The following is a 14058-nucleotide window of genomic DNA, read 5'->3' on the forward strand; positions in this document are numbered from 1 at the left end:
AACAAATATATATTCTTACAAATATTCTCGCCTCTATTGGCACTTGAAAAAATATTCTTAAAAAAATCTACGCCTCTATTGAGACTTGAAAAAATATTCTTAAAAATATCGACGCCTCTAATGGGACTTGAAAAACTATTCTTAAAAATATCTACGTCTCTACTGGGACTTGAGAAACATTCTTTAAAATATCTACGCCTTCTTAAAAATATCCATTATCTTTAAGAAAAATTAACATTTGTGGATCTAAAAATATATTTAAAAGAATATTCATTGTCAATTTACAATTTGTCTATTCAAATATAATATAAATTTCATATGTATATCTATCTGCCAATTATTTTTATCCAAAATCTAAATAATAAAAATATACTATCATAATTACCATATAAATGTCCTATTAACAAATAACCCCCAACTCCTGTAATACGCAGGAGGAATGAAGGAAGGGGCAAGACAACCTACCAACCAACCAACCAGCCGTTAGGTTGTTACTTGTTTGGCAATTTAATTTTAAATTTATTCTTTCCGTCTCATTGTTGTTTTTGTTTTGCGTTTTTGCTTGCAGATAATACTGTGCCAATTGGAATTGCAGTGGCTCGCAAACGGCCACAGGAAACAACGGCACCACCACCACCTGGTCCTCCGCCTTCTTTAACGAGTTCCTCAACATTGCCTTTGTCGCAGCAACTTAATAAGGATATGAATTGTTTTGGTATACGAGTAGCTGATTTAGGTAAGTACGAAACGAACAAGCAAACGAATGAACAAACTCTCTAACAACCACCCAATAAACATAAGGAGCCATCAAGTGCCTGCTGCCAGGTACTGTGATGGCCAGTGGTACGGCTGCCTGCCACTGGTAATAGAAGCGTGTGGTGGTAACAGAGAAATATTAAAGTCACACAAAAAATCGACTTCTTTGCAAGCTCTCCTCTCGATCGTTAAGTAGTAACTTGTTTTATTTTATTTCAATTTTTTGTGTGCGCAAAGCTTAGTTGCTCCTGACTTCCTGCCTGCCAGCAAAGCCAGTCAGAGGAGCATCATTTACTAAGCGCTAATGCAACTGCTTGCAATCACTCCCCTCTACTTCTCTTGTCCCATAGTTATTGGTTCCAGTTTGAGTTATTTTTTTTTCTTCCATCTCTTTTTTACTTTTTTATGATCTCCTTTAGTTTTTTGTTGTTATTTTGTTTTCATTTTTTGCGGAAGAGCAAAAAAAATTATCGTGAAAACATTTTACTTTGCTGATGTCATACAATTTTTAGCCGTAGATGTTTTGAAAACATTTTTGGTCCACAAAAGATGCCATAGTGGGGAATTTTTAAGTTGAACCCAAGATAAATTATCTCCCATTTATTTAGCAAAATAAGACTTTTAAAGTTTCAAAAATTCCTAATAATAATGAATTGAATCGTTAGTCGATATGAAAGAATATTTTCATGACTTATCTTCAGTGAGTATATGGAATATTATTGCAGTGTCTAAACGTGAAACGATCTATATGGAACTAGACAGATTGTTGTTGTTGTCAGGGTCTATCAGTGGAATAACTAGGTCCATTGTTTATGATAACGCCTAAAAATTTTAGATGGAAACTTGATTTGACTTGAAAAAAAAAAATCTTAAAAATATCCACGCCTTGATTTTACATGAAAAAATATTCTTAAAAATATCCACTCCTACTTTGGGCATAAAAAATATTCTTAAAAATATCCAAGCCTCCTTTGGACATTAAAAAATATTCTTAAAAATATCCAAGCCTCCTTTGGACATGAAAAAATATTCTTAAAAATATCCAAGCCTCCTTTGGATATAAAAAAATTTTCTTAAAAATATCCTTTTGAGATGAAAAATATTATTAAAAATATGCTCGTCTCCTTTGGAAATAAAAAAATATTCTTAAAAATATCCACGTCTCTTTTGGGCATGAAAAATATTCTTAAAAATATCGACGCCTCCGTTCGACATGAAAAATATTCTTAAAAAATATTCACGCCTCCTTTAGAAAAATATTCTTAAAAATATCGACGCCTTGATTTGACTTGAAAAAATCATCTTAAAAATATCCACGCCTTGATTTGACTTGAAAAAATAATCTTAAAAATATCCACGCCTTGATTTGACTTGAAAAAATAATCTTAAAAATATCCATGCCTCCTTTGGACATGAAAAATATTATTAAAAATATCCACGCCCTCTTAAAAATATCCACGTCTTCTTTGGACATGATTAAATATTCTTAAAAATATCCACGCCTCCTTTGAACATGAAGAAATATTCCTAAAATTATCCACGCCTCCTTTGGACATGAAAAAATATTCTTAAAAGTATCCACGTCTTCTTTGGACATGATAAAATATTCTTAAAAATATCCACGCCTCCTTTGAACATGCAGAAATATTCTTAATAATATCCACGCCTCCTTTGGACATGAAAAATATTCTTAATAATATCCACGTCTTCTTTGGACATGATTAAATATTCTTAAAATTTTCCACGCCTCCTTTGGACATGAAAAAATATTCTTAAAAATATCCACGTCTTCTTTGGACATGATTAAATATTCTTAAAAAAATCCACGCCTACTTCGAACATGAAGAAATATTCTTAAAATTATCCACGCCTCCTTTGGACATGAAAAAATATTCTTAAAAATATCCACGTCTTCTTTGGACATGATTAAATATTCTTAAAAAAATCCACGCCTCCTTTGAACACGAAGAAATATTCTTAAAATTATCCACGCCGCCTTTGGACATGAAAAAATATTCTTAAAAATATCCACGTCTTCTTTGGACATGATTAAATATTCTTAAAAAAATCCACGCCTCCTTTGAACATGAAGAAATATTCTTAAAATTATCCACGCCTCCTTTGGACATGAAAAAATATTCTTTAAAATATCCACGCCTTAGTTAGGCCTACAAAAATATCCTTAAAAAAATATCCACGCCTCCTTTGAACATGAAGAAATATCCTTAAAAATATCCACGCCTCCTTTGAACATGAAGAAATATCCTTAAAAATATCCACGCCTCCTTTGAACATGAAGAAATATCCTTAAAAATATCCACGCCTCCTTTGAACATGAAGAAATATCCTTAAAAATATCCACGCCTCCTTTGAACATGAAGAAATATCCTTAAAATTATCCACGCCTCCTTTGGACATGAAAAAATATTCTTTAAAATATCCACGCCTTAGTTGGGCCTACAAAAATATTCTTAAAAAATCCACGCCTCCTTTGAACATGAAGAAATATTCTTAAAATTATCCACGCCTCCTTTGGACATGAAAAAATATTCTTAAAAATATCCACGTCTTCTTTGGACATGATTAAATATTCTTAAAAATCCACGCCTCCTTTGAACATGAAGAAATATTCTTAAAATTATCCACGCCTCCTTTGGACATGAACAAATATTCTTAAAAATATCCACGTCTTCTTTGGATATGATTAAATATTCTTAAAAATATCCACGCCTCCTTTGAACATGAAGAAATATTCTTAAAATTATCCACGCCTCCTTTGGACATGAAAAAATATTCTTTAAAATATCCACGCCTTAGTTGGGCCTACAAAAATATCCTTAAAAATATCCACGCCTCCTTTGAACAGGAAGAAATATCCTTAAAATTATCCACGCCTCCTTTGGACATGAAAAAATATTCTTTAAAATATTCACGCCTTAGTTGGGCCTACAAAAATATCCTTAAAAATATCCACGCCTCCTTTGAACATGAAGAAATATTCTTAAAATTATCCACGCCTCCTTTGAACATGAAGGAATATTCTTAAAATTATCCACGCCTCCTTTGGACATGAAAAAATACTCTTTAAAATATCCACGCCTTAGTTGGGCCTACAAAAATATCCTTAAAAATATCCACGCCTTAGTTGGGCCTACAAAAATATCCTTAAAAATATCCACGCCTCCTTTGAACATGAAGAAATATTCTTAAAATTATCCACGCCTCCTTTGGACATGAAAAAATACTCTTTAAAATATCCACGCCTTAGTTGGGCCTACAAAAATATCCTTAAAAATATCCACGCCTCCTTTGAACATGAAGAAATATTCTTAAAAATATCCACGCCTCCTTTGAACATGAAGAAATATTCTTAAAATTATCCACGCCTCCTTTGGACATGAAAAAATACTCTTTAAAATATCCACGCCTTAGTTGGGCCTACAAAAATATCCTTAAAAATATCCACGCCTCCTTTGAACATAAAGAAATATTCTTAAAATTATCCACGCTTCCTTTGAACATGAAGAAATATTCTTAAAATTATCCACGCCTCCTTTGGACATGAAAAAATACTCTTTAAAATATCCACGCCTTAGTTGGGCCTACAAAAATATCCTTAAAAATATCCACTCCTCCTTTGAACATGAAGGAATATTCTTAAAATTATCCACGCCTCCTTTGGACATGAAAAAATATTCTTTAAAATACCCACGCCGCATTTGGACATGAAAAGATATTCTTAAAAATATCCACGCCTCCTTTGGACATAAAAAAATATTCTTAAAAATATCTACGCCGCCTTTGGACATGAAAAGATATTCTTAAACATATCCACGTCTCCTGTGGACATAAAAAATATTCTTGAAAATATCCACGCCTCCTTTGGACATGAAAAGATATTCTTAAAAATATCCACGCCTCCTTTGGACATTAAAAATATTCTTAAAAATATCCACGCCTCCTTTGGATATGAAAAAATATTCTTATCCGTTGGACATAAATATTCTTAAAAATGTCATCGCCTCCTTTGGACATGAAAAAATATTCTTAAAAATATCCACGCCTCCTTCTTTGGACATGAAAAAATATTCTTAAAAATATTCACGCCTTAATTGGACCTACAAAAATATTCTTAAAAATATTCACGCCTTAATTGGACCTACAAAAATATTCTTATAAATATCCACGCCTTGATTGGACCTACAAAAATATTCTTTAAAATATCCAATCCTCGTTTGGACATGAAAAATATTCTTAAAAATTAGAGTTGGGCAATCTCGTTCAATTGAACGATCACTGTCCTCGTTCAAAGACGAATGAGTAACATCATAAAAACCAACGTGTTAAATTAAGTATACGCAGTTTTGTCAACGAAATTACCGGTGTCCATTGAACGAGATAGTGATCCGGATCGTTCAATTGAATGAGATTGCCACGCCTTCATTTGAATGCATATTTTGAAATGTTGGTTCGATTTTAGGAAAATTCCATGGTAGAGAAAGAAGTCCATTGCATCGGAAGATTCTTAATTTTTATATTCTCAATTCTACCAGTCATCGTAAATTTTTCAAATGCCGAAAAATGCTATTTTTACATTTTTGTGAAATTAGAAAAAATAAATGAAACATCAACAACAACAGCAAAAACTGAAATAAATTATAAAAAATAGTCATTAAACGCCAACCTAAATCATCAGGCAAAACTAATGCGAAAAAATACATAAAATTAAGAGAGAGCAAAAAAAAAATAACAATAATAACAACAACAAAAATAACAAGAATGAACACATGAAATTTATTAACAAAAACCAACAACAACAAAACTACAACACCAACAAAAAGCATCTGAACAAAAAAAAAAACAAAACATTGAAAGAAGAAATCCCCCGATTTCGTGGAATAATGGCTCGTTGCTTGTTGGAATGCCTGACTGCCGCTCACCACTGATGATAGTTGGCGCCAGTGTGACCAGATCTAAAAAAGTGTTGCAGCTAAATCTGCTTTATAATAATGCTAAAATAAATATTAAAATGCCAAAAAATAATGCTAAATTTAACAAGTAAAAAAGCGTTAAGTTCGGCCGGGCCGAACTTTTTATACCCTCCACCATAAAATATTCTGAACTAAAATGGAATAATTAGTTTTCATTCCTGTCCCCAACTTTATGTGGGTACGTTAAAATGTCAGATAATGTACATAAAATGCTTCATTCGGGAGGCCTTTTTTATCGTGCCTATATCTAACTATGTATGTTGACAATTTTTGGTGGGCTACAAATTGGGAGGTACTGTTATATAGGGGTTATAATAAAACATGGACATATGTTGACAGTTTTTGATGGCAGTCTTTAATGTCAAATTACTCCTAATTCGGTTAAAATTGTAGCTAAAATCCTCAAAATACCGAAAATCGGTACATAAAGTGGGAACTTCAAATGTCATTAACAGCTAGTTCGGAGGTATCTGGGCTATACGAAAATATGAACTTAAATGAACCGTTATATGGGGGCTATACCAAAACTTGGACTTATGTCCACAAGTTTTGTCATATAAGTTTATTGACATTTAAGAACTTTAAATGTCAAGTTATAGCTAAATCGCTCTGAAAATGTAGCTAAAACTGTCAAAATACCGTAAATCGGGGGGTGCCGTTATATGGGGGCTATACCGAAACGTGGACCTATGTCCACAACTTTTGTTATATAAGTTTATTGACATTTAAGAACCCTAAATGTCAAATTATAGCTACATCGGTCTGAAAATGTAGCTAAAAACGTCAAAATACCGCAAATCGGAGGGTACCGTTATATGGGGGCTATACCAAAACGTGGACCTATGTCCACAACTTTTGTTATATGTAGCTAAATACGTCAAAATACCGCAAATCGGAGGGTACCGTTATATGGGGGCTATACCAAAACGTGGACCTATGTCCACAACTTTTGTTATATAAGTTTATTGACACTTAAGAACCCTAAATGTCAAATTATAGATATATCGGTCTGAAAATGTAGCTAAAAACATCAAAACACCGTAAATCGGGGGGCACCGTTATATGGGGGCTATACCAAAACGGGGACCTATGTCCACAACTTTTGTTATATATGTTTATTGACACTTAAGAACCCTAAATGTCAAGTTATAACTAAATCGGTCTGAAAATGTAGCTAAAAACATCAAAACACCGTAAATCGGGGGGCACCGTTATATGGGGGCTATACCAAAACGGGGACCTATGTCCACAACTTTTGTTATATATGTTTATTGACACTTAAGAACCCTAAATGTCAAGTTATAACTAAATCGGTCTGAAAATGTAGCTAAAAACATCAAAACACCGTAAATCGGGGGGCACCGTTATATGGGGGCTATACCAAAACGGGGACCTATGTCCACAACTTTTGTTATATATGTTTATTGACACTTAAGAACCCTAAATGTCAAGTTATAACTAAATCGGTCTGAAAATGTAGCTAAAAACGTCAAAATACCGCAAATCGGGGGGTTCCGTTATATGGGGGCTATACCAAAACGTGGACCTATGTCCACAACTTTTGTTATATAAGTTTATTGACATTTAAGAACCCTAAATGTCAAATTATAGCTACATCGGTCTGAAAATGTAGCTAAAAACATCAAAACACCGTAAATCGGGGGGTACCGTTATATGGGGGCTATACCAAAACGTGGACCTATGTCCACAACTTTTGTTATATATGTTTATTGACACTTAAGAACCCTAAATGTCAAGTTATAACTAAATCGGTCTGAAAATGTAGCTAAAAACATCAAAACACCGTAAATCGGGGGGCACCGTTATATGGGGGCTATACCAAAACGTGGACCTATGTCCACAACTTTTGTTATATAAGTTTATTGACACTTAAGAACCCTAAATGTCAAATTATAGATATATCGGTCTGAAAATGTAGCTAAAAACATCAAAACACCGTAAATCGGGGGGCACCGTTATATGGGGGCTATACCAAAACGGGGACCTATGTCCACAACTTTTGTTATATATGTTTATTGACACTTAAGAACCCTAAATGTCAAGTTATAACTAAATCGGTCTGAAAATGTAGCTAAAAACATCAAAACACCGTAAATCGGGGGGCACCGTTATATGGGGGCTATACCAAAACGGGGACCTATGTCCACAACTTTTGTTATATATGTTTATTGACACTTAAGAACCCTAAATGTCAAGTTATAACTAAATCGGTCTGAAAATGTAGCTAAAAACATCAAAACACCGTAAATCGGGGGGCACCGTTATATGGGGGCTATACCAAAACGGGGACCTATGTCCACAACTTTTGTTATATATGTTTATTGACACTTAAGAACCCTAAATGTCAAGTTATAACTAAATCGGTCTGAAAATGTAGCTAAAAACGTCAAAATACCGCAAATCGGGGGGTTCCGTTATATGGGGGCTATACCAAAACGTGGACCTATGTCCACAACTTTTGTTATATAAGTTTATTGACATTTAAGAACCCTAAATGTCAAATTATAGCTACATCGGTCTGAAAATGTAGCTAAAAACATCAAAACACCGTAAATCGGGGGGTACCGTTATATGGGGGCTATACCAAAACGTGGACCTATGTCCACAACTTTTGTTATATATGTTTATTGACACTTAAGAACCCTAAATGTCAAGTTATAACTAAATCGGTCTGAAAATGTAGCTAAAAACATCAAAACACCGTAAATCGGGGGGCACCGTTATATGGGGGCTATACCAAAACGGGGACCTATGTCCACAACTTTTGTTATATATGTTTATTGACACTTAAGAACCCTAAATGTCAAGTTATAACTAAATCGGTCTGAAAATGTAGCTAAAAACGTCAAAATACCGCAAATCGGGGGGTTCCGTTATATGGGGGCTATACCAAAACGTGGACCTATGTCCACAACTTTTGTTATATAAGTTTATTGACATTTAAGAACCCTAAATGTCAAATTATAGCTACATCGGTCTGAAAATGTAGCTAAAAACATCAAAACACCGTAAATCGGGGGGCACCGTTATATGCGTTATATGGGGGCTATACCAAAACGTGGCTGCTGCTTACGTCAGGCAGGCATGAGAGAATTAATTCATTCTTTGTCTTTGCTAATGGCCGAAAATGAGAAAAGTTATTCTTTGTCTTTGCTAATGGCCGAAATTGAGAAAAGTTAATTCTTTGTCTTTGCTAATGGCCGAAATTGAGAAAAGTTATTCTTTGTCTTTGCTAATGGCCGAAAATGAGAGAAGTTATTACTTCTCTCTCTATTCATTCTCATTTTTGGCCATAGGGCGGTCTTTGCAATGGCCGAAAATGAGAAAAGTTATTCTTTGTCTTTGCTGTCTTTGCTAATGGCCGAAAATGAGAGAAGTTATTACTTCTCTCTCTATTCATTCTCATTTTTGGCCATAGGGCGGTCTTTGCAATGGCCGAAAATGAGCAAATATAAATATAACATTTTGAATTTTCATTGTGCTGTTAGATAACAGTCCCGTATCAACTGTTATACTCCGCGAGAATGGAATAGTGAAACGAACAGAGAGTTCACAACAGGGATGGGAACGTTGAAGTATTAAATCAAAATTACTTTGGGTCCTTTGCTATCATACTGCTACCACTAGGCACAAAGACAAAAACAATTTCATTGTTCAGGTTCTTTCTCCAGTATCAACTAACGACTGTTTTATAACTCTTCTTGTCCATACTCATCTTCCATGTGTTGGAAGAGTTCGACTAGCCTTGAGTTGGGCAGTCTATTGCATTGTGACACGTAATTGTTGCGCGCTAAGTTGTTTGTGTCTGACGTTGTTTATAAACAACAATAGAGCCAACTGATTTTAAGGCGAAAAGCAAGCAAAGAACTTGTTTCTTGTTTTACGATGTTGTTGTGCCTTTTGTTGTTGTTACTTTTATAACGTAAAAAACGAGAATTTCTTTTAAAAAATATTGGCGCACATAAAATTCGACACACTGCAGTGATTGGAAAATTTGCAAAGTAAATTTTAGTTCTTTTGGGCCTTGAAATCCGTTTTTTAGAAGATCAGTGGTCCTCCAAAAAACGTCTGCAGAAAATCATTTAAAACCTACATCTTGGTAGAGTAACTTCAAGAAACTTGCAAACTTTTTATGTTTTCCAAATTAATAAAAAAGCTCCAAATCCTGCCATACCTTCTTCACAATGTTGAATTTTGCCATATGGAGATTTGGATGGATCTCCTCACGGTAACACCACAAAAAGTACTGCAAAGATAGCCTGCCATTTTGTTGCTGTACTGGAAGAATCTTTGTATACTAATGTAGATGGTCCACTGAAGACATGAAGAGGCATCATGTTGCAGTTCTCAGGACGGCATTATGACAGGTTTGAATATTTTTCCGTTGCGTTGCACTTTTGTATATTCGTGGACCAAACTGGCGACTCATAGCTTACCACAGACCGACCGCGTTATAAGTATGTGGTCAACAAGGTTTCATTATCTGCACCACAAGTGCTGCCGGTTAGAGACTTGAGGGCCTTGTAACTACATCTCGGCTTGTCGCAGATAGCCGTAGCATGCTGCCGATTGTGTCCCTTAGAGTCTTGCGGTTGTTTGTGGTCGGAATTTTGCTACCATTGACCATGAAATTCAACTCAGTGCTCACGTCTGCCGTCCATGTAGTGAACAGAGTGACCGTAGATTAAGTGTCGGAATTTTGCATATTCTCCGGGTGGAAAAAGATGGTAAGATTAGTCAAAAAGGTGAACTCAATGCCGTTTGGCATTGCAGAAGAGATAGAGGTTAAACACTTCCGGAGATATCACCCCACCCTGGGGAACTTCCTGTTTTACTCAACGGGGCTTAGACTTTTTGTTCCTGAATTCCACGGGCAACTAGCGTCCACACATACATATAATTGATTATCCAACGTTTCAAACTTGAACGGAGGGTTGTTTGCTCGATTTCCTCAAATTGCGTGGAGTGCTTGACAGTATCAAAGGCTTTTTATAAGTCAAGCGCCACGATCACTGTTCCAACACATGGCTTGCTCTGGTTGAGTCCTCGACTAATATGTGTGGAGATAATGTTGTTCTATGCTGCTTGCGGAACCCAAGCTGGTGATCGGCAACTGGTTAGCTATTTCAGACGGCTCGAGGGTCTTTGCTGCGGGCGACAAAAGCGAAATCGGTTTCACCGTTGTTGGCATCCTTGCCTGGCTTCAGTAGCGGGGCCATCCTGCCCATTTTTCAGACTTCGGGAACGATGTGGGTGGCTAGCGACAGGTTGAGAGCTTTAGTGAGATAATCGACATCCAGCTATTTCAGCATTACCATGAAGATTCCATCAGGGCCCAACGCTTTAGGTGACTTTGCGATGACTGCTGACATTCACAACACCATCCATTGTAAATTGTGGTGGTCCATTCTTGACAGGAAGAGATCTAATGCTACGTAGTATTCTTCTCTTCGCCCTGTCACTCCTGGGGTGCTCGACAAATTGTTGATTAAAATAACTTGCGTACATCTTCGGATCAGTCTGCGTAACGTCGCCAAATGTGACTGAGGTCCTATCTTCCTTCTTTCCAATGTTCGAGAGTGGCTTAACCGTTGCCCACAATTCACCTATTTCGGCTCAATTGTTACAAGTCTTCAGATGATTTAACCACATGCTCCGCTTATGCTTACCGACCAACCGGGTAACTCCTAGTGTCAGCTTTTTGACTCTGCGGTCATGGGGGTTGGTACGAAGACGCTCATTTGCCAATCCCGTCGGCTATGTTGGGAAGTTTGCTCCCACTTTGGGTATACGATCATCAGGTAGCTCATTTGGTGAAAAGGTGCTCCTATAGACCATTTCTGAAATAAAGGGTGGTTCTATAGACCCTTTATGAAAAAACGGGTGCTTCTATAGACCCTCTATGAAAGAAAGGGTGCTTCTATAGACCATTTCTGAAAGCAGGGGTGCTTCTATAGACCCTTTCTGAAAGAAAAGGTGCTTCTATAGACCTTTTGTGAATGAAAGGGTGCTTCTATAGACCCTCTCTGAAAGAAAGGGTGTTTCTATAGACCCTTTCTGAAAGAAAAGGTGCTTCTATAGACCCTCTCTGAAAGAAAGGGTGCTTCTATAGACCCTTTCTGAAAGAAAGGATGCTTCTATAGACCCTCTCTGAAAGAAAAGGTGCTTCTATAATAGACCCTTTCTGAAAGAAAGGTTGCTTCTGTAGCACTTTTATGAAAGAAAGGTGATTCTATAATAGACCCTTACTGAAAGAAAGGGTGCTTCTATAGACCCTTTCTGAAGGAAAGGGTGATTCTATAGACCTATAGATCCTCTCTGAAAGAATGGGTGCTTCCATAGACCCTTTCTGAAAGAAAAGGTGCTTCTATAGACCATTTCTGAAAGCAGGGGTGCTTCTATAGATCCTCTCTGAAAGAATGGGTGCTTCCATAGACCCTTTCTGAAAGAAAAGGTGCTTCTATAGACCCTTTCTGAAAGAAAGGATGCTTCTATTGACCCTTTCTGAAAGAAGGGGTGCTTCTATACACCTTTCTGAAAGAAAGGGTGCTTCTATAGACGCTTCCTGAAAGAAAGGGTGCTTCTATAGACCCTCTCTGATAGAAAGGGTGTTTCTATAGATCCTCTCTGAAAGAGAGGTTGTTTCTATAGACCATTTCTGAAAGCAGGGGTGCTTCTATAGATCCTCTCTGAAAGAATGGGTGCTTCCATAGACCCTTTCTGAAAGAAAGGGTGTTTCTATAGGCCATTTCTGAAAGCAGGGGTGCTTCTATAGATCCTCTCTGAAAGAATGGGTGCTTCCATAGACACTTTCTGAAAGAGAGGTTGTTTCTATATACCCTTTCTGAAAGAAAAGGTGCTTCTATAGACCATTTCTGAAAGCAGGGGTGCTCTATAGACCCTTTCTGAAAGAAAGGGTGCGTCTATAGACCCTTTCTGAAAGAGGTTGTAGCCGCTGGCCGGAACACGGGTGTTCGGGGTTAATCCCCCTTCGTCGTGGGATTGGTTTAATAGAGTAGGTTTAAGTGGCGCTTGGCTATCAATGGCTTCTTCCATAGACCCTTTCTGAAAGAAACTGTTCTTCTATAGACACTTTCTGAATATAACGCGTTTTTCAAAGTTTTGCAGCGTCTTTGTGAAACCACATCTCTGTTTCTCACAATAAACAAAAATATTTCAAATGCTTGCCAAAAAATAACTTTCTTTCTCAACTTAGAAATGAATTCCGATTCCTTGACAAATTAAACCGAAATTTATAATTCCCCTAAAGTAAAAAAGTAAAAAAAAAATAAAAATCTGCAAAAATTTGCGAAGTTTTCGAAATCTTCATTTTTTCTGTTCTATGATTTGAACAAATTTGATTAAAATAATATCAAGAATAACAACAACAACAACGACAACAAGAGTCTTATGTCCATTCCACACAGCTGGAAAATGGATTAGCCGCCGCCCCGCTGCACGTTGATTGTGACCGCAAACTATGATTAGATCATTTCAAACCGCTTATATTTCAAGCAACCTCAAACTACTATCACTGCAGGGGGTGGGTGGTTGGTTGGTCGATTGGTCGGCAGCGATGTTGATTGTGGTCGAGCAAAATAGCGCTGCTTGGTTGGTAGGTTTTGCCTTGTTGACTGGTAGTACCATTCGTTGATGCAATAATCCCTTTTGTTTAGAAAAAAAAAACCAACGAATTTCTTGGAATTTGTTTCTTTAATTTGAAATTACAATATTCATAATTCTGGAAAATTCAATCGCATCGAATAGATATGATAATGATGTTGATGTGGAAGTCATATTATGAGACACACACACACACATTTAATACTTACCTACTTTCTTGGTTTCATTGAAAGTTTGATTTGAGAGGCACTTGAAAGCTAAAAACTTTTTTTGCACGTTTCATGGGAAAAGTTGCATTGGGTTGTAAGATTTTGAGAGATCAGAAAACCAAAAATATTTACCTAGTCCTAAGGGCCCGACAAGGTTTGTTAACCCGTTGAATATTTCCTATGAAGCACTTCCTCAATTTTTTGTTTTTATTTTTCCGGTCATATGTATATGTCTTATGGATGAAAGGCACCTCATTAGGACCTTTCTGGGCCAATCATCGTTTCATCGTTTTTTATTTTGTTTTCTCAAATTTTTGGTTAACCCCTTGGGAAATTTATGGACATGGATTCCGCAATATGTTCTCCCAGTGGATTTTATTATTTTTAAATACATACTCTTTTTTGGACAAAACCAATTAAAAAAATCCCAAAATTTTATACCCTAACGGCAATAAAAT

The 14058-nt window shown here is 36.2% G+C and overlaps 1 protein-coding gene across 4 annotated transcripts in view; it reads left to right on the forward strand.

The window, feature by feature from the left end:
- The window catches only part of wge (BAH domain and coiled-coil containing protein winged eye), a 144163-nt gene that overhangs the window by 28181 nt on the left and 101924 nt on the right, over positions 1-14058 (forward strand). For all 4 annotated transcript variants that reach the window (XM_073988249.1, XM_073988269.1, XM_073988239.1 and 1 more), the window contains exon 3: positions 569-736. In XM_073988249.1, coding sequence (XP_073844350.1) covers positions 569-736 — 168 coding nt within the window. The remainder of the gene's footprint in view (positions 1-568; positions 737-14058) is intronic.

The sequence above is a fragment of the Musca autumnalis genome, unplaced genomic scaffold (assembly GCF_047663935.1).
Source record: "Musca autumnalis isolate F117 unplaced genomic scaffold, ASM4766393v1 scaffold_1, whole genome shotgun sequence".
NCBI lineage: Eukaryota > Metazoa > Arthropoda > Insecta > Diptera > Muscidae > Musca > Musca autumnalis.